At 40.2% G+C, this 25,379-nt stretch overlaps 1 protein-coding gene across 4 annotated transcripts in view; it reads left to right on the plus strand.

Moving 5' to 3' along the window:
- DLC1 (DLC1 Rho GTPase activating protein) overlaps nucleotides 1-25,379 on the plus strand; it is a 380,903-nt gene that overhangs the window by 336,425 nt on the left and 19,099 nt on the right. For all 4 annotated transcript variants that reach the window (XM_038399289.2, XM_038399290.2, XM_038399291.2 and 1 more), the window contains 3 exons: nucleotides 5,651-5,722; nucleotides 9,216-9,297; nucleotides 25,068-25,131. In XM_038399289.2, the coding sequence (XP_038255217.1) occupies nucleotides 5,651-5,722; nucleotides 9,216-9,297; nucleotides 25,068-25,131 (218 nt within the window). The remainder of the gene's footprint in view (nucleotides 1-5,650; nucleotides 5,723-9,215; nucleotides 9,298-25,067; nucleotides 25,132-25,379) is intronic.

The following is a 25,379-nucleotide window of genomic DNA, read 5'->3' on the forward strand; positions in this document are numbered from 1 at the left end:
AAACCAGCCACCTTGATGCAACCAAAAGGAGTGATAAGCAGTGCTTCACTGATATTTAGAGGAGTGAATAAGACCATAAGGGTGTCTGAGTTCAAGCCAGGGAAAACCATCTGCTTGGAATAATTGCTTATATTCTGTTTGGTGCTTAAAGGGAGCTGATTTATGTCTTTCTGCAGGTGTATGAGGTTTGCACCTTGTTGCATGGGGCTGCAAAAGTACCAGTTTGTAAACCTTTGCCAGAAGTTCATGGATTCATGGGAATTATAAAAACCTGCAAACCATTTACAAGTTTTGGATAGATCAAAATACTCTTTCCTGTGTTCAGAATAGATGGTAACTGTTGTGAATTTTCCTGTTAAAAAGAAATTAACTTCTGAATCAGGCTACATACAGTTTTGATTTTTATAATCTGGTACCAACAAAGCGAAGTCTTTAGACTTCTTGAGCATTCATTCCATTTTGAAATCTCAGTGTCAAATGATGTGAGAATTAAGGGATTTTGCCCTGATGCTTTAGCATTGCAAAATGAAGGGAGGGTTAAGAATTCCTGTTTGTACTTACTGCTTTGGAGGAGGACTGGGTCATCTGAACACCCCAGGAAACGTGTAAATGTGGCCTAATGATTCCCAGCTCCACACAAAAGGAACTCCTAACCTTAATTTAAACATATAGGTCTGCTTTGTGAAACAGACTAACAAATAAAACTGTTTCCAATAAAAATTTCCTGTTTCCTCCTTAACACATTTGCCTGCTGTTTCTTGATAGAAAGCCCAAGAATAAAGACTTCATTGTGTTTCCTTTGTATTTTTAGTTTCTAAAATAATTTCTTGTGTATTGGGAAATTTAAAAAATGTTTTTCTCACCAAAAGATTTCTGTTGCTTAAAAAGAAGTAGCACAGGGCAGATTCTGTCTGAAGGGCCACATATAAGTTCCATTTCTTGCCTTGTGAAAATACTGAATTTTGTAGTTTAAAATAATGGGGTGTTTTTTATTGACATGAGCATTTGAATCTATTGCTAGTGGCAGACTTCTTATTTTTAAAAGGAAATGGCACATCCTTGTGACAGACAGTGTAGGAACTCCACTTGTCTGTCAGACTGTAAACCAGTGGTGGGCGATCTGCATGTGGCTCATCAGGGTAATCTGATTGTGGGACATTTTGTGAGGGCTTTTATACACAAGTGTCACTAAAGCAGATTGGCAGATGGTTTCAAATCATTTGTGTAAATTCCCTCCTTGCCTGTGTCTCCACTGATGTCCCTTTTCTAATTAAGGTAGCCCTCATCAACGATATGCTCAGAAATCCATTTATAATCAGGGCTCTGGCCTGTAACCTGGATTTTCTGGGCTCGGGTAAAGATGTAGAAGCAGGGCCCCAGGTGTCCCTCTGCCTTTAGCAGCTGCCTCCAGACAGCAGCTGCCATCAGCATCATCCTAGTGGCCGTTCCCATCAGCTCCTTCCTTTCCCTTTGTCTCTGAGCCCCAGCACCCAGACAGGCACTGATGCAGCCATCCACGTTTACTCTGACAAGCACTCATACGGACTCACCTTTCACCTCCAGCTGGGGATGCCAAGAGCCTCAGTGGTGATCATTCTGACTGGGAGGAGAAACTGTTCTGGGCATGAAGAAAAGGAGTACTTGTGGCACCTTAGAGACTAACAAATTTATTAGAGCATAAGCTTTCATGAGCTACAGCTCACTTCATCGGATGCAGTGAAGTGAGCTGTAGCTCACAAAAGCTTATGCTCTAATAAATTTGTTAGTCTCTAAGGTGCCACAAGTACTCCTTTTCTTTTTGCGAATACAGACTAAAACGGCTGCTACTCTGAAACCTGTTCTGGGCATGGGCTTTAGTTGTCCTCAGCCCAGGACAAAATACCCTGGCTGTTCCACACTGATTTTTAACTAAAACCTTTTATTTTCCTGTAAGGCTCGCACTTCATTTGTGGCAGGAATGGCTGCTCTCCATCTATTTATTCATTATTCTGTAAGACAACAAGCTTTGCAACGCAGTGAAAATGATCTGTTATCAGCAGTTTAATAAGCTGTTTGTTCAGCACAAACTAGATGCTGGATTCTCATACTGTAAAGCCTGGTATTTAAATCTCTTTGAATAGACTTCATGTTCTATATTGCTTGTCATCCTCTAGCTGATAGAGCCTAGCGATGCTGAAGCGGGGACAGATGCCTCCTAAGCCACCTTTCTATTCCTGTGATCCTGGGCCAATTGTAATGAAAGAGTTCTGCCTGCTGGAGCTGTCCTATAGGAACCACTCACTCTGTCAGCCAAGGATCTGCTGGCATACCGTTCACTCAGCTTCACTGCCTACATGCTCCTCCCTGACCTGCTCTTCGCAGAATGGTAGGAGTAGGTGTCATAGAGCCAGCTACTCCACTACCTCAGAGGAATCCCTGGTTTCCTTTTTAGGGCAGCTTTCCAGCTGATTTGCAGTGCAAAACAGTTGGAAAGGGGCAAAGGAACTGGTCCATAGTTTCCCAGAATGCTTTGAGAGAGATTTGGGATAGCACAGTGTCTGTGGGTTAAATGAATGCTGCCATTAAACTTTTTAACATCCATCATCAGCTATTCTAACCTATTTGATTTAGAGGCATTCGGGTGCTTTATAACAGCTCTGCTGCTGTTGCGGAAAAAACAAGAATAACTAGAGGCCAAATTTTGCAGGGCTTTGGAGTGGAGACCGGAGCTGGAGCACAGAGCAGCTCCGGAGCAGTGGAGCTGCAGGTTTTTGCCTGGAGCTGGAGCGGAGTCAGAGCACAGCTCCAAAGCCCTGAGAAATAGTATTTAGGTGTTGCTGCCCTCAGTACTGCAACACCTACCTGATTTAGGAGTCTAAACTTAATTTTCATGAGTGATTTAGGCCCTGAGGAACCAAAATTCCATTGACTGGAATTGACAGAACATGATTTAGCTTTCTTAATGCCTAAATAACTTTTGAAAAATGAGATTTAGGCTCCCAAATCAGTTAGATGTTGCAATACTGAGCTCTGCAGTGCCTAAATATCTTTTAAAAATCTGAATCCTAGGCTCTTAACTCCCATTGATCCTTTTGTAAATTCCACTAAGTGCCTATCTACATCTGTGGGCACCTAAATACTTTAAATCCTGGCCAATTCTATAGTTTTTAATCAGGCAAGACTTCTATTGAATCCAGTGAATACTGCAGGATCTAACCTATGAAAATGAGAAACCACTGGGTTTTTTAAATATTTTCAAGAATTTTTCAGATTAATAATTTAATGTGTCACTGCATCAGAACCTCTTTTCTATGAGGCCATTAATATTTTGTTGTTGCCTTTCATGCCCTTAGCAAGACCAGAGTCTCGAAATAACTTTGTGTGGGATTTTTCTCAGCATCCTTTCACGTACCACTGGACTCTGCCTAAATTAAAATCCAGCACTAAGTAAAGCCCCAAGTTTCTTATGCTTTATAGTTGGAAATGAAGTTGTTGTTTTTTTCTTATTGAACAGCTGGGTGGACATGGCTGCACGTGCTCGTTCTCATGGGGTCCCTTAATCCGAAGATGAACAAACACAAGTTGCACAAATACTTGCCTGTCTTTGTTAGTGAGCAGGGATTTCTTACTGTTTGTCTATCTTGAATGTTGTGCTCTTGCTCTCCTTAGTGTCTTGATTTGGATGTGCATCTTAGCAGAGCAGCGGTATACTATGTTCAGCAAAACAGAAAGCTCTTACTTTTTAATTCTGCAGTATATCTGGAAGCTCCGAGTAAGTGAAATTGTTTGGGAGACCCAAAAGAGTCTCACAATTTCTTTTGACTTTGTGTGCGCATCTTTAGGAATATTTTATAATGTGTGCCAAAAGCATCCTATGATTTTAAGTATGCAAGTGAGGCATTGTTTTAAGTCCACTGCTACCAGACCAATGTGCTGTAACTCGTATTCTGAAGCAACTGTATTAAACTCCTGGCATGTATTGATAGCAATGGTATCTAGTCAAAGTAGGTGGCAAAATTGTCTAGTCACTTGTGTCTAATTAAGCCTTTTTGTTCTGGCCCATCAAGAAGTCCTGAATGTAGTCAAGGCTGGATAAACATTAAGAATTTCTGATTGCTCACCACTTGTTTGATCAAGTAAAATGTTAAAGAGCCAAACACATTACATGTATTAGAATAGCTCTGGAACAGTACAGGACTGGGCAGGAACAGAGGAGTTAGTTTATTTTCTCTTCCCCCTCTCACATCAATAAGTTTCAAATTCTTATTTCTGTATTAGCTGTTATTGTCAAAAGTTAAAGCAAAGACCGTGCTTCTATGTACCCTATTAGGTTCGCAATGCATATATGCAGAGCTTAAAAAGGCAAGTGATCTCCTGCACATTATCTTCAACATCAAAGCAATTGGCTTTGATTTTTTTTCTCCACTTGCCCAACTTAATCAATTTGAGATTAATCTCTTTTAGTAAAAATGGACCATAAACTTGAAGCCTCTGATAAGAGAAAATGCTTCAGTAAAACACCACTATTTGCTGAATTTTTAAATTTGGCTTTCTGGTTAACCAAATTTAGTACGAATCCTGCCCTTTGATTCTTTTGTTAACAAGCTGTAACAGTTTATGAATTACCAATATTGTCCTTTTAGTTTTCATTATGGAGCATTACCTCCTAGATATGATCAATTCTAAGCAAGATACTAAAATATTTCCCAATTTATCATTGTCCTGAGCATTTAGAAGAGCAAAACTAGATTCAGATTCTCCTGTCAGTTGAAAGAGAGCTCTTCTAGCTCCATACTGTTCTGATTAATCCATAACTGATGCTCTTCTAGAGCTGAATTTAACATCCATTACATTCTTCTGGCTTGTGACCTATTGAGACATTAACTTCTCTATTTCTTCTGGGATAAAGAACCCAAATTAATTAGGTATATTGACATGCTTGACAAGAAAATATAACATCTAATCAGTATATATATTTCCGTTCTCCCAGTGTCATGTGCATATTTGTGAATTATTTCATTTTGAAGAGTACTGGATTTTTGGGTGGAGGGCAAGAAAAAATTAGTTGGGGAGAATAATTTGCTTACAAACCGAGTAATTCATAAATGGCTTGGATACCTCCAGTGCTACTCAGTTTTAACTGAGTAGTAAATATAAGCTTGAGTGAGCTGCAACACAATGTGTCAGTTGTTCTTAGGCTTTTGATCTATCAGTATTATCTACATGATGTTAAAGCACAGGGTATTATAAGCTTTATTAGGTATTTCTGACTAGAGAGAATAGCTGTGCCAAGAGATTACATGACTTATTGAATTAATGCTGTTCACGTTGATTGCACCCTGGTTTCTCTGGTTTTAACAAAACCTGCACAGAATAATCCATAATACCAGCAGCATTCATCTGTTTTATTTAAATATTGGCATTGAGCACCTTGTAAATATGAGATGAGTATTAATGTAGTTCCAATATTGAAGATGTGTTTGGTCACAAAAGGAAAGACAGATCAAACCTGAAACAACAAAGCTTGGAGAATAATAAGCTATATTTCAGCTAGGATTTTGCTGAATATTTACATGCTCATTTTGTAACCATAGCAAAGGAAATTCTACAAAAGAACTTTTTGCTTTGCAAATGACTAACCAGAGGGTGTTTTGCTCCTCTTCTCTTCCAGAAATTGAGGCTAAGGAAGCATGTGATTGGCTACGAGCAGCAGGGTTCCCACAGTATGCTCAGCTTTACGAAGGTAAGTAGCGGAGTTGATTTTTCTATGTCATCAATTTACGAGAGCTTTATTGTTTAGACAGGATAATTAATTTCTAAATGCAGTGTCAAATATGGAACTAGAGGTGGGGTGTGAAGAATTGAAGCGCTATCAGATCCTGTACTGTGCTGGTATTTACCATCCACCACATGCAAATACACAAGGCGGTGAGTTTATACCAAAACCTACAAAGACACTCCGACATGGTGGCAATTTTAAATAGTTTCACTTCATAGATCTTTAGTTTAATGCGGGGATTCCCAAAGTTTTTCTTAGCCAGATTTTAATGACACTCATGGACCCCTCCCCTTCCCATTTGTGATCTCATAATACGCCTATGGCAATTATAGCAATTAATTATATGACCATGTAAGAAAGTTTGTTATTCATTTTTGGCACCTCTGATGCTATTTTAGCAGCTGCAAATAAGAAGGGGTAATCAACATTCTAACCAGCAAGTGCTCCATAGACCATAGTTTTGCAACCTCTGGTCTAGAGGACTGAGAACAGGACTGAGATCTGAGAACACTTGACCTCTTGTCCCAACTCTGATACTAATTTACATGGGTGGGGGGAGACCTCTCTACCCCTGTATCAGAGTTGGGGAAATAATACTTCAGAGTTCAGTGAGGATTAGTTAATGGGCCAAATTTAAACTTCAATATGCAGAAGTATTATACTACTTGTGTTTGTAGGGATTCACCTCAGGGCAGGAGATGTCTCCACCATTGTCCTTCATGGGTGGACAGCTTTTGGAACCCAGTCCTTCATTGCAGTAGTGTCCACAGCTTCTGTGCCCAACCCTTCATGCACACAGTGCCCATTGAATCTTTTCAACAGTGGATCCACTGGTCCAATCCCACTTCTTACTAACAGCTGTAGCCAGAGAAGACCCTCTAGTGGAGCCACTGCCAGGAAACAGAGAGAGAACTGAGAACCTATGTCAGTATGTAAGCACCTGGGCTTCTCATGGATGGTCCTTGCCTCCTGTGTGATTTCTGGCATGAGTTGGTTTTGGGAGGAAGGGCTCATTCTGTGGGGTTGAGAGAGTGCGTGCACGTGCGCGCACACATACACACACACACACACACTAATTTGAAGATAACTCTCCGAGGAGATTTTTCAATTCCCAAGACTCTCAATGCCAGTATGTCTGAGGGAGGGATTACTCTAGATCACCGCTTCTTCAAAGTTCTTACTCCAGCAAAACTCTGACAGTTTTGTCTGATAAGCACTTCAGGATTTGGCTTAGCATTTTTAAGCTATGTCTGGCTTTTACTAAAATGCAAAGTTTTTAAAAAGATGCAGTGAAAGTCCTTTGTTTTGTCTGGTTTTTGTTTATAAAAATTATTTGCATCCTAGCAAAGTTATGAAGCACTGTCATAGCTGTCTCTTCTTATTCATAAAACCAAATCCCCAGCTGTTAGTTTTAACACTGTATATAGACAATCCACTATTTACAGAGAATAATGGTAGGAAATTGAAGCCAGTGCTAAACTGGCCCTCTTGAAAAATGATCCATTTGAGCTTTAATTCGCAGCTGCATTGGCAATGTGAAAAAATAATAGCAGTTGCAAAGACGGCGGTTGGCGATTCTTTTGTTCGCCTGTTGAAATTTCCTTCTATTATATTTCCTCTCTTTTGGTGCTGACACGGTGCGAAGAACATACTTTCTTGGGATGTGTGCTTGGGGATTGTAGATTCAATACTGTCAAAATCCAAGGGGCAGGGATTTACATTTGGAAAAAGTTTGGATTCTTAGGCAACTTAGTGCTTTTGAGGGTCATTTTGATCATGCTTTACTGATGTGCAGAATCTCTAGGAAATCGTACAGAAAACATTCCTTGATTGTGATTTTTTCAGGGTCTATTTGCAGTTGTTTTCTCTGCAGACTCCAGGCTTTTATGAGATTTCCAATTTCAGGACCAAATCCTGCTCGAATTCAGTTGAACCCAAGAGCACGATTTGGCCTATTCTCTTATAAAAAGATAGCCATCTGTATTTAAAATCAATATACTATTGCCCTTTTTAAATTCACTCTGCCAGAAAAAAGGCAGACACAAGAATGACATGAATTCTATCTACTACCCTCTACACCTTCCCCCCCCCCCCCCCCCGCACTTCTGCTAGTCACCTCATCAGGCTTTGAAGTTGAATTTGACATACACCTCCAAATGGGAGACACAACTAGCTTATTACCAGTGAAAATCCCACCAGAACTTGCTAACGTTTTGTATGTTCATTTGGGCCCAGTACTCCTAGAATGTGGCTGAAACTATTGAGTATAACATATGTTTTATGGGAAAACACTTGTAAGTTATGCTCCCAATTTAATGCTCATTAAAACCACTAATTTCAATGGACTCAGGCCCTGTGTTTTGCTGAAATTAGGAATTATCTGCAGTTTTCTGCAGAAAAGCCAAAATTCCTTACAATTTTCAGAAAATGGTATTATCTGTCTGTTCCTGAAGGAAATGTAGACCAAATAGTTAATGAGAGAGGTTATTTGTTGGTCTAATGAAAAGTAATATCGTCTACATTGTGTCTGGTCATTTTAGCAATTTTCCCTTGACCCTGCTGATTTTAGCACTTAAGCTCACTCTTCCCGATTTTTGGAGATCAGATTTTTATAGCAAATTGCTTTTCCTTATTCTACAAAATCTGTGTGGTCAAAAAGGCAATACACAGCTGCAGTAGTAGTTTTAGCCCCTGTTCATATATTACTTGAATACTCAGAATTTTCAGTGGCTTCAGTGGGAATTTTGGCTGTACAAGGAATCCAGGATCAGGACTTGTGACATTCAGGAATCTGTGGAGGACAGTAAATAATATTTATCTGGGTGCTGTTTTAGAGCTGTAGTAAAATTTCCAGCACACTGCCAACATTGTTTCCTTCTCCTTGCTCTCCCAAAGTGTTTATCTAAACAATCTTTTAGGGAATGAAGACAGCATAGGGCTCTTAGCAGTTTGGCTTTTTTAATTTCAGTTCCTATCTCCTTAATGTCTTAACAGTGACAGACTAGTAAATTGCTTAACAGCCAGAGAGATTTTGATTTTCATTGTTTTCCAGAGATTTTGATTTGCTGACCTTTTTGCTTTAATGTGAGGTATACAAGCTTGATCAAAGTACTAATATTTGTTTTAAACTAGGCTTGACTCAATTGCAGCTTTTGATGACAGGCAGATGGCTGCATTCAGCTTGTTGCTGCCTCTCTTTCCTTGTTTCATCTTTGCTTTGCTCAATATTTTTTCCATGACGCACGTGAACTTATCAGTTATCAGAGCTAAATGCAAAAGTTTCTACATGAGGAGTAAATATCTTTCTGGCTTTTGAGATGGTAAGATGTGCAATTTATCTTGGAGGAGCTAGTTGCCTGCATCTTAGTGAGCTGACTCTGAGACAGCTGGCTGCTTTGAAATGAGTAAATTTTGGGAATAAGATTCTTTTTGATTGTCCATCTTTCGTTTCCTTCAGATCTCCTGTTTCCCATTGACATCACTTTAGTCAAGCGAGAGCATGACTTTCTGGACAGAGATGCCATTGAGGCCTTATGCAGGTAAGTGAAATATATTGTTTTGCAAGAAAGCACTTTATGTGGGATAAGAATAACCTCAACTGAATCATTTACTAATTAATAATCTCTTTGAGGACTTTTGTTATCTAGTAGCCATGGTCAGTATATCTTAATTTAAAAAGTCTCTTATAAATATGTTTGGGATTTTTATTTTAAAGAAAAGTGCTAAAAAGCAACTAGTGGCCATCTTCATGATAAATATTTCCCAGCCTCTTTAATTCCTTGTTTGATGTGACTACCTGTTCTTGAATTACTAAGCCACAGCAGAATCAGAACTATGCTGGCTAAAACTGTATTTAAACAGGGTTGTTGCTAACTTCGCTGTATCATGGTCTCCATCCCAGATGTGAACAGGGATGATTTTCTGAGAACTGTGCTATTGCTACCTCACAGCCAGATTGCTAATCCCTTACTCACATTGGAGAGCAGTTACTTACACAAGTAGTCCTACTAAACTCAGCTAGACCACTCATGCAAGTAATTGATCACCAGAATGAGTAAGGCATTAGCAATTCTGCCTTAAGTATTTTAGACTACAAAGCCAACCACCCTGTTACAATATCTTATTCTGACACAGTTAAAAACCAATTTGTGGTGTTTAGATGTTGCTTGCAATTATTAGAATTGGGAGCACTGGCTTTTGGGAGTCTGAAAAGACAGGAAACAGGAAGAAGGGGGGAGGAGTTGAAGAGGCTGAGGGAGAGCTGCTGAGGGTGCAGCAGCAGCTTGGAAAAGAGGTTTCCACTTTAAAAAAAAATAGTCCTGTTGAAGTTTGTTAGTACCTTGCCTGACTACTACAACATTTTGGCAACGAGGATGGATCTTCTGCCTCTGAACCCATCTGCAGTCTTTCTGCAAAGCCCAGGTGAGCCTCCAATTGCTTTTACTGCCTGGATCCATATGTTTTAGACTTACCTGTTTGCAATCAGTGCTATAGAGATTTCTGAAGTAAGAAAGCGTGCTCTGCTAATCCACTGCCTTGGAGCAGAAGGGCAGCATATATTTTACACTTTTCCCCTTGCAGACTATAAATATGAGACTGCACTCACTGCATTAAAGAACTAATCGCTACAGATTTCGCCAACGTGAGCAGAAACCAGGGGAGACTATAAAGCAGTATATTGCTTCCCTGAGGAGTCTGTTTGTAACTTGTGACTTTGGGAATATGGCAGATGAGATGATTAGAGACCAGCTCATTGAGAAAACAACCATGCTTCGTGTAAAAGAACATTTACTTCTAGAACCGCAATTTACACTAGAAAAAGCACTAACCATTGCTACCCAGATTGAGTCAGCTACAGCTGAAGCCCAAATAATGAGCATGGATACAGGAGGCACAGTCCAGGCTGTGACTCCTTTGCAGAATAGTTCACTATCGCTGCAGACAAACAATTACAAGAGGAAAACTAATGAAAAACCACCAAATCAGCAATTCAAAATACAGTAAAAGAATGCTTTCGCTGTGGATCCCCACAACACCTTGCAAGCTACACAGGATGTCTGGCAAAAGTAGCTCAGTGCAATCATTGCAAAAAGATTGGGCATTTTGCTAAAGTATGTCAATCAGCAGGTGAATGCAGTTACAATACCAGATGTCACTGTGCTGAGCGTGGACAAAATTACTACTGCACATATTCCAGAACAAGATAAAGTGCACTGTAAACGTTTCCGCCACACTCTCAGGCAAACCGCACTCATTCAGCTAATGTTGGACACTGGCTCAGCAGTATCTATACTACCTGATTCCATCTATTTGCATTACTGTAAAGATGTACCTCTTACTGAACCCAAACTTCACGTGGTGTGCTATTTGAAAAACCGTATTCCAGTACATGGCTGCCTGCCAGCAATAGTTACTTTTGGTGATTGCTGTGTAACTGCAGAGTTCTACATTGTCCACAAAGGCACTCCTATCCTTCGCAAGATTTATTGGCTGCTTTAAATCTCAGGGTAGTTAATGGACAAATTGATCTTCCTCGGCAAAGCACTCTTGTGGTACACACACCAGTTTCAGCTGGGACCCAACATCAGGTTGAGGAGAAACTCGGCTGTGCTTATGGGTTTCCGCATCAAGTTAAAATGTGGAATAATGTGATGCCTGTACGACAGAAATTACGGTGCTTACCGTTTTCAGTCAGGAAAGCTGTTTCAGAGGAACATAAAAAACTTAGACTCCTCGGAATGGATTTCTCCTATAGTAGTCATGCAGAAGAAGGGTGGAAGCGTTCGTCTTTGTGTGGACTTAAGGGAGCCAAATAAAGCTATTGTGATTGACAGCCATCCTCTTCCTCACATAGAAGAATTATTTGCAGAACTCCGTGGAGCAAAGATGCTTTCTACGTTTGATTTGCAAAGCACATACCACCAAGTCACATTGCATGAAGATAGCAGAGACCTCACAGCATTTATTACACATGAGGGACATTTCGTTTTAAACGTGTTCCATAAGGTCTCACATCTGTCCAAGTGCCTTTCAAAAAATGTCTTTGATTCTGAAGGATCACCATGGAGTTCAGTGCTATCTGGATGATATAACATGTTTGGAAATACTTCTGAGGAGCGTGACAATAACCAGCAGTCTGTACTAAACTGCATCAGCACAGCAGGCCTCCAGCTCAGTAGGTCCAAATACAAATTTAGACAAACTGAACTCTCCTTTCTGGGGCATACAATTTCACAGGCTGGACTAAAACCTGATCCAGCTCATATCCTGGCAATTTCAAATGCTCCTTCTCCAACAGATTTGCAAACCTTACATTCCTTCTTGGCTCTTACCTCCTGGTATGCAAAATTCATTCCCAATTATGCTTCTGTCATTGAACCGTTACGAGAATTATTACGGGGAAGTTCAACCGTAGTGTGGACAATGGATGCACAAGCTAGTTTCGAAACTGTGAAAGACTTGATTGTACATAGTCCAGTACTTGCACTATTCAGTCCTGCATTGCCCACAATTGTAACTTCTGATGCTTCTGGTTATGGACTTGGGGCTGTCCTCACACAGCTTCATGAGGATATCACAGAGAGGAGTGTTGCATTTGCTTCAAGGACACTAAGTAATGCTGAGAGGAAATATTCTATAGTCGAAAAAGAAGCACTTGTGTCTGGGCTACTGAAAAATGGAGAACTTACCTGTGGGGCCACACGTTCAAGTTGCACACAGACCACAGCCCTTTGACAACATTGCTTACCATGAAAGGACTGGGAAGAGCAGGATATCATATTGCTAGATGGTCTGTAGGACTACTCTCTTTCCACTATGAACTGGAATATAAGCCTGGAAACCAAAATGTGGTAGCTGATTGCCTTTCTCACCTGCCTTTGCCTTCACCAGATGGTTCACTGGAGGATGAGGATGTAGTGGTTGCGCTTATTACAAGCACTCTTACTGCAGTTACAAGAGAACAATTTCAAGCTGCTTGTTCAGTGTGTCCAATTCAACAAAAACTACAGGAGTTTCTGACAGATGGCCCAGTAACCCTAAAAACCTTGACCCAGTTTTGCTGCCTTATTTTAGATTTTGGGATGAACTTTCTTTGCTCGATGGCTGTGTGCTACGAGGTACACACTGGCTACTTGTGCCAGAAGAATTAGTCAAAACTCATACACCTGGCACACGATACTCATCAAGGAATTGTCAGAACCAAACAACTATGGGATCTGTATTGGTGGCCAGGGATGAACTCTCAAACTGAAGCACTCATAAAATCCTGTGTCACTTGCCAAATGCATGATAAGACAGCAGTGACATGTACCCCTCCATTACAGCCTGTTCCTCTTCCTGAATCTGCATGGGGAAAAAGTGGCGATTGACATTGTAGGACCCTTTGATACTGCTCCAATTGACTGTCATTATGCCATCACTTTAATAGACTATTTCAGTAAATGTCCTGAGGTAGCGTTTACATCGCAAATCTCTTCTGCTACAGTAATTAAGTTCCTCTTTTCAGTTTTTAGCAAGGAAGGTAACCCAAAGAACTGGTTTCAGATAATGGTAGTCAATTTACTTCCCTGGAGTTTGAAACTTTTCTAGCAGAGAGGAACATTTTACACAGAAGGTCATCCCTATACTACCCTCCAAGCCAATGGGGAAATCGAACAGTTTAACAGAAGTTTGAAAGAGTTTGCAAACAGCTAAACTGGAAGGGCGATTGTGGATAACCTTCACTACTGATTTCTTGCAAGCATACCGGGCTACACGACATGTCACAACACAAAAATCACCCACAGAGTTACTGCATGGGAAATAAATGAATACTAAAGTGAACATTGCTGGATTGTTAAAGGCACGACCTGAGGCCCCAACCAAGGATGATGTGAGAAAAACAGTTGAACAGAACCAAGCAAAGTAGAAGGCTTTCACAGACAAGCGGTGGGGTGCTAAGGAACCAAAGTTTCATTGTGGTTCTTTCGTTAGAATACGAAAATCTGGAATTTTACGCAAAGGGGACCATAAATTCACAGCTCCTCTTAAAATCATAGAGAATAAGGGACCTTACAGCTATCGACTTTCTGATGGGCGGGTATGGAATGCTGCTTATCTTGCACCTGCCTATGCACCAACAGGAGATTATGCCAACACCTAGTCTGCATTGGATGACTTCGCCGTAGTATCAACACAACAAGACATTGCACTGGAACCGGGGCTTGATAGACGGCCTGTCAGACCCAGACGACCACCTGTCTGGACTAGAGACTGTTATGTAGTATCTATAGTGTTTTTAGTGTAATGTTTCTGTCAATAGTATAGTGCCTTGTTTCCTATTTGTTCCTGTGGTTAGAACAACGTTTATTGTAATTGGGAGTTTCTTGAGAGGAGGGAATGTGGTGTTTAGATGTTGCTTGTAATTTATTCGAATTTGGAGCACTGGCTGTTGGGAGTATGAAAGGACAGGAAGGAGGGGGAAGAGTTGAAGGGGCTGAGGGAGAGCTACTGAGGGTGCAGCAGCAGCTTGGAAAAGAGGTTTCCACTTTAAAAAATAAAGTCCTTTTGAAGTTTGTTAGTACCTTGCCTGGCTACTACAACACAATTCCATTCTCCAGTGTAAGATTTCACTTTCTTGCATTGGGGTAGAGCCCGATCACTCATCTTTCATATCTGCCTCCTAGCTAAATAAAAGCAAGGCTGGTAATTTTTTCTACTCCTGCCTTTCACTACTTCAGCTTTCCAGCATGCTAGTCAAATGAACACTGTAGGCCAATACGTGCATATGTCATCAGCCTCTACAGAGTTAAAACCAAGTCCTGAAGAGAAGTTTGTAACTTTGGTGCTATTCTATGCTGTCCTTCCAGCACAGGGGAAAGAAAAAGGCAGCAGCTAGAATAGAAAGTACTTCAGAAATATCTAAAATGATTTAAGCTGAGACACAGAAAAGGAATATTAAGTTCACTTCACATTCATTGAGGATAGATAATGTCATGAAAGTGAAAAGTTCACACACAAGATGCAATATACTGCATTTCAAATGATCATTTATATGCTGTGTAACCCATAAGGCCATTTAACAGAAAGCACAGTGATGTGGTTTAAAAAAAAAAATTCCCAGAAATATAGTCTTTCCTTGCCAGGAAAAAAAAATGTAGCCAAACCAATGTATTTTGAATTCAACATTCTCCTGCTTAAGTATTATCTTAACATGAATTTTTTTTTTATTTATATGAGCGGGGGTGGGGGAGCGTTTCTCTCTCTCTCACTGAATGAAAGTAAGACTATTTTCTGTATTAAGCTATAACATTCCCTGCTCATGTGATCCATAAAGTTTTAGGTTCTGCTTTTGTAGCCTTCTACCTTAAGGATAAGTTACAAGTCTTCAGGAAATGGAATCTGACAAAACAGCCTTCGGATCAAAAACCAACTGAAGAAGACTTTTTATTTATTTATTTATTTATTTATTTATTTATTTTTTGTAAAAGTAGCCACTGTTTTATATGGCTGTGTGTTGTAAAATAGCTAATTTGCTTTAGTCTTCAAAATGTAATATACAATGTAATTTGCTTATTAGCCTATTGGGATTACGATATACAACAGTGAAACCAAGGACAGAGTTTTTGATGGCTATAACATGGTTTTGAAGCCACTGTGATTGATCTGGCAGTATTGTACAAATGAAGAATGTTTTTGATTTAAGTTTAAAAATTTGGGGGACGTATTCAGACTCTACTAACCATGAAATAAAACCAAATAACTCTATGGAACAACTCTGAAATCAGAATTTGGCTACATATCCTTTATAAATATTGCCCATATTAATAGGTTACTAAATTCTGTATTCTTTTAGGGTTCCATCATGCTCCCTTGGTTAACTTTTTTTAAGTCAATTAAATATCTTTGGCTAGACTACCTCTAGCTAATGTGGTTTGGAATTAATGTGCTATATTTCTCCATGCTTTTTGCATTTATTTTGATGGATGTTAAAGACACTTTGTAAACATTATAATTAATTTAGGAAAGGGCTTACAGCTGTTGTCACAGAGCTATAAATCTGTCACAAGATCTTGGCTGAAAATCTTGGTAGTTGGGAATTCTCTTGCATTTTTAGCACAATGTTCAGTTAACATCCAAATGCAATTGACAGTAACAAAGTAATGGAAGGTGTGCGTGTGTGAGACTTCCTGTGCCCTGGGCTGAGAATATAACTCTCCATGTCAACTGATGTGCTACTAGCAATCCTTGTTATCTTATGTTTATTGCACATTTTACAGAGAAATTAAATCAGAACATCCATTTTGAAAACACGTACAATAGAAGTGATCAGAATTATACATCATTTAATGCAGCATTTAAAATAACTTCTCCTACTCGAAGAACAGGGACACACAATTTAATAAACAGCAATTTTATAACGTGAGCAGGGAAAACCACCACCAAAGTTTAATCACAGACTGATTGTATAAATATTGTTCCCTATTGAAAACTATAACATGAAGAGAAGTCAAGGAGTGTAGTGGTAAATGTTTGCTGCAAAACTTTTGGTAAACACTTCACTCTGAAATATATAATACTTGCCTTACTTCAAAGGGAGGCATTATTATTTGTATACACTAAAGATTAGTGACTTACAGCTGGGTATGAAGAAAAGGCCCCTCCCCCATATATTTTACAATCTAAGGGCCCCATCCTGCACAGATTTAGTGAGATCTGCAGGTGCTAAGCACCTCTGAAAATAAGGCCATCGAATTAGTTGCCTAAACAGGGGCTTAAATCCACAGTGTTAAGTCAAGCATCCAAGTTTTTAAAAACTAACTCTTTAAATTGTGCCCAATATTGACATTTTTAGCAGGAATGGGCCCAAACCAAACCCCTGGATCCAAATACCTCCAAATTTAAGGGAGGCCCAGTTTCAGATCCCAATTTTATCATTTGGACAGATCTCTGATTTGTATATACTGCTCAAACCTGAATGTTAGTGTTTTTTAGTGGAAAGGTTGAATGTTGCTACTGTGTTATTGGCTTCCCTGAACAATATAAACCACCAGATAAAATCAAGATTATAGAGATAGCAAACAATGCTCATGATACTTAATAGCAACACAGTGGAAATAATTAGAAAACAGTCTGTTACTAATCATGAAACATATGGTTAGCAGATAACATCAGGGATTATATCCTAATCTGCCAGGGATGCTTCAGGTGGTTACTGTCTGCAAAGCCCTGTTTGTTTCTTAAGAAGTTCTGTAGAGTAGTGACTAGGAATTTATCTTCAAAGGGCTACTGGGCATACAATGTGTGGATGAAACAAGGTCCTGAAACATGCTCGTCCTAAAGGATGTTGCTACCAAAGTACAAATTTTGTAGCAGACTCTTACGGAAATCCTGTCTTATCTGTGTCTCATTTTGGGGGTTTCTAAAGCACCATTACCGTAGTGGCTACACACAGGCATAGCTGCATAAGAGAGATCGGAACATACTTAAACCCTGGGGCTCCCAGACTTTTGAGCCAACTAAGATTATTGTAGCAGACCAACATGACTAGTGCTTGCAGCTCCTGTGAGCTTTGGGTTTGGAGGGGCCCAACCACTATTGCAGGTTAGAATATGAACAAGTGAATGGGAAGCAGGCAGGCAGTGAAGGCACATTATGACCCAGCACAGAGACTCATCGAGGTATGGTTGAAAAGATTAAATCCCAATCACAAAAATCTGAAGTACCAGGATTTAAGCATACTGTATTAATGACTAGGAACCACTACTTTAACATAGAGTAGTGGGCCAAATTTTGCCCTCAATTACACTATTCACAAGCATCACTGAGGGCAGAATTTGGCCCAGCAGCAATTTATTAAACCTTATGGCTGAGTGTGCCTAAAGGATTTAAATGTTCAATATCCAAGAAGTATTTTTGTAGGTAGGGGGTTGGACAACTAAAGGCCAAGAGGGAGAAAAGAGAGACCGATTGGATGAGGATCTAGAAGGGGGAAAAATGGGCCTGGCTAGGAAGATTGAGGACAAGGAGCCAGGAAAGATTGGGAATGGTTGAATAAGGAGATTGGGATGGGGGCGAGGGGAGAAGATTGTTGGGGGAGAGGCATGTTGGAAGTGATGAGGCAGAAGAGGTCTGTACAGGGGAGAACAGTCGGAAGAGTCTGTGCTCACTAGAGAACATTCCCCTCTAGAACTTGGAATGGAACTCGCGATTTCTGAGTCTCACCACTCCTCTGCTGTAATCAGATACCTGTGAAACCCACTGGCAATATGTCTCAATGCTCTAATGCTAAGTACTCTGAAAAAATCAGGTCTTAAGTATCTCAAATTTGGTCCCCCTAAATTAGTGGACACTTTTTTTTTTTTAACCTTAATCTTGTGCCTCAGTTCCCCATCTGTAAAGGGGAAAAATACCACCCCGTCAGTTTATAGGGGAGTTGTGAAAATAAATATTAAACATTTGAGACAGACTCAGATGCTATAAAAAGAAAAGGAGTACTTGTGGCACCTTAGAGACTAAAATATTTATTTGAGCATAAGCTTTTGTAAGCTACTGCTCACTTCATCAGTTGCATGCAGTGGAAAACACAGTGGGGAGAATTTATATACACAGAAAACATAAAACAATGGGTGTTACCATACACACTGTAACAAGAGTGATTAAGTAAGGTGAACTATTACCAGCAGGAGAGAGAGAGGAGGATGGGGGGGACCTTTTGTAGTGATAATCAAGGTGGGCCATTTCCAACAGTTGACAAGAACCTGTGAGGAACAGTGAGGGAGGGAGGGAGGAGGGGAGAATAAACATGGGGAAATAGTTTTACTTTGTGTAATGACACATCCACTCCCAGTCTTTATTCAGGCCTAATGTAATGGTGTCCAGTTTGCAAAATAATTCCAATTCAGCAGTCTCTCATTGGAGTCTGTTTTTGAAGATTTTTTTTTTTGTTGCAGAATTGCCACTTTTAGGTCTGTAATCGAGTGACCAGAGAGATTGAAGTGTTCTCCAACTGGTTTTCGAATATTATAATTCTTGACCTCTCATTTGTGTCCATTTATTCTTTTACATAGAGACTGTCCCGTTTGGCCAATGTACATGGCAGAGGGGCATTGCTGGCACATGATGGCATATATCACATTGGTAGATGTGCAGGTGAAGGAGCCTCTGATAGTGTGGCTGATGTGATTAGGCCCTATGATGGTGTTCCCTGAATAGATATGTGGACACAGTTGGCAACAGGCTTTGTTGCAAGAATAGGTTCCTGGTTAGTGTTTTTGTTGTGTGGTGTGTGGTTGCTGGTGAGTATTTTGCTTCAGGCTGGGGGGCTGTCTGTAAGCAAGGACTGTCCTGTCTCCCAAGATCTGTGAGAGTGATGGGTCATCCTTCAGGATAGGTTGTAGATCCTTGATCATTAGCTGGAGAGGTTTTAGTTGGAGGCTGAAGGTGATGGGTAGTGGCGTTCTGTTGTTTTCTTTGTTGTGCCTGTCCTGTAGTAGGTAACTTCTGGCTCTGTCAATCTGTTTCTTCACTTCAGCAGGTGGGTATTGTAGTTGTAAGAACGCTTGATAGAGATCTTGTAGGTGTTTGTGTCTGTCTGAGGGGTTGGAGCAAATGCGCTTGTATCGTAGAGCTTGGCTGTAGACAATGGATCGTGTGGTGTGGTCTGGACGAAAGCTGGAGGCATGTAGGTAAGTATAGCAGTCAGTAGGTTTCCGGTATAGGGTGGTGTTTATGTGACTATCGCTTATTAGCACTGTAGTGTCCAGGAAGTGGATCTCTTATGTGGATTGGTCCAGGCTGAAGTTGATTGTGGGATGGAAATTGTTGAAATCATGGTGAAATTCCTCAAGGGCTTCTTTTCCATGGGTCCAGATGATGAAGATGTCATCAATGTAGTGCAAGTAGAGTAGGGGCGTTAGGGGACGAGAACTGAGGAAGGGTTGTTCTAAGAGTACCCATAAAAATGTTGGCATACTGTGGGGCCATGCGGGTACCCATAGCAGTGCCGCTGATTTGAAGGTATACGTTGTCCCCAAATGTGAAATAGTTATGGGTGAGGACAAAGTCACAAAGTTCTGCCACCAGGTTTGCCGTGACATTATCAGGGATACTATTCCTGATGGCTTGTAATCCATCTTTGTGTGGAATGTTGGTGTAGAGGGCTTCTACATCCATAGTGGCTAGGATGATGTTTTCAGGAAGATCACCGAGGGATTGTAGTTTCCTCAGGAAGTCAGTGGTGTCTCGAAGATAGCTAGGAATGCTGGTAGCACAGGGCCTGAGGAGGGAGTCTACATAGCCAGACAATCCTGCTGTCAGGGTCCCAATGCCTGAGATGATGGGGCATCCAGGATTTCCAGGTTTTTGGATCTTGGGTAGCAGATAGAATACCCCTGTTCGGGAGTCTAGGGGTGTGTCTGTGCGGATTTCTTCTTGTGCTTTTTCAGGGAGTTTCTTGAGCAGATGGTGTAGTTTCTTTTGGTGACCCTCAGTGGGATCAGAGGGTAATGGCTTGTAGAATGTGGTGCTGGAGAGCTGCCTAGCAGCCTCTTGTTCGTGTTCCGACCTATTCATGATGACGACAGCACCTCCTTTGTCATCCTTTTTGATTATTATATCAAAGTTGTTTCTGAGGCTGTGGATGATATTGTGTTCTGCACAGCTGAGGTTATGAGGCAAGTGATGCTGCTTTTCCACAATTTCAGCCCGTGCACATTGGCGGAACACTCTATATGTAGAAGTCCAGTCTGTTGTTTCGACCTTCAGGAGGAGTCCACCCAGAATCCTTCTTTTTGTAGTGTTGGTAGGAAGGTCTCTGTGGGTTAGTATGCTGTTCAGAGGTGTGTTGGAAATATTCCTTGAGTCGGAGATGTCGAAAATAGGATTCTAGGTCACCGCAGAACTGTATCATGTTCGTAGCGGTGATGGGGCAGAAGGAGGGGCCCCAAGATAGGACAAATTCTTCTGCTGGGCTAAGAGTATAGCTGGATAGATTAACAATATTGCTGGATGGGTTAAGGGAACCACTGTTGTGGTCCCTTGTGGCATGTAGTAGTTTAGATAGTTTAGTGTCCTTTTTCTTTTGTAGAGAAGCAAAGTGTATGTTATAAATGTCTTGTCTAGTTTTTGTAAAGTCCAGCCACGAGGAAGTTTGTGTGGAGGGGGATTGTTTTATGAGAGTATCCAGTTTTGAGAGTTCATTCTTAATCTTTCCCTGTTTACTGTATAGGATGTTGATCAGGTGGTTCCGCAGTTTCTTTGAGAGTGTGTGGAACAATCTGTCAGCATAGTCTGTGTGGTATGTAGATTATAATGGATTTTTTTACCTTCAGTCCTTTTGATATGATGTCCATCTGTTTGCATTTGGGAAGGAAGATGATGTCTGTCTGTCTGTATCTGTATGAGTTTTTTCATGAAGTTGATGAATTTCCACTCCATATGGCACTGAATTTAGCCTTGCATAATGACAGGTTTCAGAGTAACGAGAGTGATGGTAACACCCATTGTTTCATGTTCTCTGTGTATGTAAAATCTCCCCACTGTATTTTCCACTGCATGCATTCAATGAAGTGAGCTGTAGCTCACAAAAGCTTATGCTCAAATAAATTTGTTTGTCTCTAAGGTGCCACAAGTACTCCTTTTCTTTTTGCAGATACAGACTAACACGGCTGCTACTCTGAAACCTGTCAGATGCTATAGTAATGAGAGCCATAGAAAAGTTCATGAGAAAATTAACAAGAACACAAGAACGGCCATACTGGGTCAGACCAAAGGTTTGTCTAGCTCAGTATCCCATCTTCTGACAGTGGCCAATGCCAGTTTCCCCAGAGGGAATAAACAGAACAGGTAATCAAGTGATCCATCCCATCGCCCATTCCCAGTTTCTGGCAAATAATTCTGAATAGTGTACAGGAAATAAGACCTAAGGCCACACATTGAACTAACAGGAGAAAACAAAATACTGACTAGCTGCTCATTAATTGAGCACCATCCATCTTATGCACTGAATGAGGCAGGCGTCCTATGGAAAAATAGTACGTGATCATAAAATGCATATACATATGGGGGCTGAATTAAAGTTGCAGAGGCAACATTAATCCCAGCATTTTATACCTTTGAGTGTTTGATTTTTGTAACCTGAATAAGTGTAAGTGTGTGTGTGTGTGTGTATTTATTTATATAATATTCGTTCAGTGGAACTACTTATAGAGTAAGGCACTCACTATGCAACATGATTAAAGGTTTCAGCGTCTCGCCCTGTATAAACAAGCTGGAGGTGTGATTATGGGACTGTTAAATGAAACACACAGATCTGAGACATCTCTGTAGAGCATTTAGATTTTCAAAAGGAAACTGTTTTTATAATGAAAACATGTCAGATCTGAAACGGAATCTTTACATGCCTGGTTGTTCCTGTAACTGATCTCATTCATAAAGGGATGATCTTAACTTGCTTTCATATTTGTGTTTGTGAGGGGTTGGGGGTTTTGTTGTTTTTTAAAAGGATCTCTGTAGAAATAGTCTCTATGCTTATCTCATTCAGCTGTTCAAGGGTTGTATTTTAAATGGGGGGAGGGCAGGCTACAATATAATCTTTGTGAAATCAAAGACACTCTTATCAGGCAGACCCTAAATATGTTTTTTCCCTGACAGATCAAAGTGGTCAGGCTAGTTAAATGCAACAGTCTGGAAATAGATAAAACCTGATACGGGGACTCAGTGGCAGCTTTTTTGCTGTATGAGGCAAATGCTTCAATACTGTAAAATTCACAATTGTTACATGAAACAGAACTGAAGGCCAAGTTTAGTATGCCTTGGATTGAGGCCCAGGAGTTCCAAATTATAAATCAAAAGTTAAAGAAAAGCCAAGTAGTGTTTACCGCTCTGGAAGATATTACAGGGACCTGTGTTTTGAGTAATTAACATTTTATTCATAGTAGGGCAGGTATGCTTTTAAAAAAGCTAGTTTAGTTTGTTTTTTTGCAACTAAACACTTGGGAATTCATATTTTGAAGAAAGGTTTTAATTTTTCTTCAAAATTAAATTAACAATTGCTGTTATGCAATCCAAAAAGGAGGGTTAGTCACAATCAAATAGCTGACCCCTGTTGTAAAAGTTATTTGTGAACAACTCCTTTACATTTTTTGTTTTTCTTTCATGTTGATAGTTTAAAAACTACACTGAATATATAACATTAGCACAATGCAGGTTATCCAAAAAAGAGAATCAACATATCCCATCAATATTTTGCAAGAAAAAATGTCCCCTATAACATTCTGAGAGGAGATCAGCGAGAGAGTGTGGAGGAGGAATTAAAAATAAATTTGAATACACTCTTCAGACAAAATTGTTTTGAATCTTACTCTAAGGCAGAAACACTTCCATGTGTGTAGGGCTCTCCTCAGGGTCTGTTGTATTTGGGGGGGGAGGGAATCTATTTGGTGAGGTCTCACACACCAGAATGTCAGCTTCTCTCTGATATTTGTCTAAAGACCAGTGAGCCTTATTCTGCTCTCCGTTACACAATCAGGAGTAACTGCATTGAAGCCAATGAAGTTATACAAGTATCAAGCTGGTATCAGTGGAATCAGACTCAGCAAGTTTCATCACACAGTGTAATTACTCTGAAGACAACATGGAGTGATGTTTTGGAATGGTGGTGTGCACTGTAATCTGTGTCACTTGGAGACAGGCCAGACACAGGACTGAGAGTCAAGACCTGGGTTCTACTCCCAGTTTCCCATTTGTAAATGGGAATAATCCCACCCCTTTGTTTTGTAGGGGTGTTGTGAAAATAAATAGCGATGTTTGAGAGACGCTCTCACGTGCTACAGTGATGAGAGCCATAGGAAAGCACACATGGAAATTAATAATTCTGTCTTCAAAGAAGGGGCTGACTAGTGCACTGGAAACAAGGCCTAGGACCACCCATTGAACAATGAGGAGACTGTTCTGCCCCCTACTTGCTGTGTGACCTTGGTGTTGAGCAAGGCTCTGTACCTTTGTTTCATCTTTATCACTTAGCTTTATCCTCAGTTTCCTAAGGGCCTGATCCTTCACAACTGAAACCAATAAAAGCTTTGCCATAAACGTCACTGGGTGCCGGGTCAAACCCTGTGCAAAAACCTTTGTCTGTGCAAAAGGTGGGCAGAAAGTGAAGGAGGTTGGTGGTTCATCCTCTAGGCATAACTAAGTTATTACATAAAATTAACGAGACTCAGTATTGATACATAGAGGTATCTAGGATTTCCTTTTAGTTTCTCTTTTTTTAAAAAAAAGAGAAACTAAGGGTATAATAGCTTCTCCAAATTTAGCTTAAAAGATGTCAACATTGTAAAATAAAGATCTACATTTTAAACTGGGAGTGTTTATATGCTTGATTCTGCTCTCAGTGAACTCAGTGCCCTAATTTATCAGTGGACTAAGAAAGGTTAGATTACTCTGCTTTGAACAGGGCCTGATCCAACACTACTGAATTTAATGGAAAGACTTCCATTGACTTCAATGGGCACTGGATCAGCAGCCAGCCAGAGAAGATTATACAAAAAGATGTATATAATACCTTAAAGTATGCAGTTTAAAGTGCGTTTCATGGGGAGCCTGGTTAATTATAGCTGCTGTACTCTTACCCAGCAGTGAATTTTGTTTGTTTATTTTATTTTGAGAGCCACGGTCTTAGATATGAAAGAAACTGTACAGACTTGGAAGGAAGAACAAGGTCTATGATTTTCTTTTTCTTTTGAACAGATTAGTAGAGTTGTCCTGGGGCTGTCTTGAAAGTAATTTATGTTACACCACAGAGGAACAAAATAGGCACCTGATGTGTGGAAAATTAGTTTTCCTCTTTGAGGCTTCAACTAGAAGGGTAAAAAATTAAAGCAACAGCAGGCTGCATTACACCCACAATTGCAGAGGAGCACTTTCTTTGTACCTTGTTCTATGTGTGTCGGGATAATTTGCTTCAGGAATATATGTAAAAAGATATTTGATATTAAACAATAATTATGAGTAATTCATTAATTTAAAGGCAGTTTCAGACTTGGTCTGTCTCTGCACTCTTTGGACTGTTCAGCTGTTCACTTCCCTCTCTTTGACTCGACCCAGGGAAACTAGTAAATGCTCTTCTACCCCTACTCTTCTCACACAGAATTCAGATGAAGTAATGTGTTAATAATTAAGTATAATTGCTAATTGAGGCTCCCTTGTGGCTGTTTGTATGCAAAGGAGTTTGGAGATAGCCTTCACAAAAGCATTTTAATTGAAATAGCCGGTGTCACAAAAGTCCTATGCCTGCTGTTGTTAACTTGGTGTGTGTTGTTTTGTTCCACAGGCGCTTAAATACTTTAAACAAATGTGCAGTGATGAAGCTAGAAATTAGTCCACATAGGAAAAGGGTAAGTTGTTTTGTTTTTTAACATCCTACATTACAGAACCATTTAAAAAAAGCTGAACATGGTCTCGTAGTTCATCTAATTTAGCTGCAGCGCAAGATTGTTCCTGGGCCAAATCTGGCATCCTTACACAGGTAAAACACTCTTTACACTTCATTGTGATCTATTGATTAAGGACTTCAGGATTTGGCCCTGTAAGCGAATACACTCAGCTGATTCAGCTAAACCTTTTATGCACTCTGAGACACGGA

The sequence above is a fragment of the Dermochelys coriacea genome, chromosome 4, assembly GCF_009764565.3.
Source record: "Dermochelys coriacea isolate rDerCor1 chromosome 4, rDerCor1.pri.v4, whole genome shotgun sequence".
NCBI lineage: Eukaryota > Metazoa > Chordata > Testudines > Dermochelyidae > Dermochelys > Dermochelys coriacea.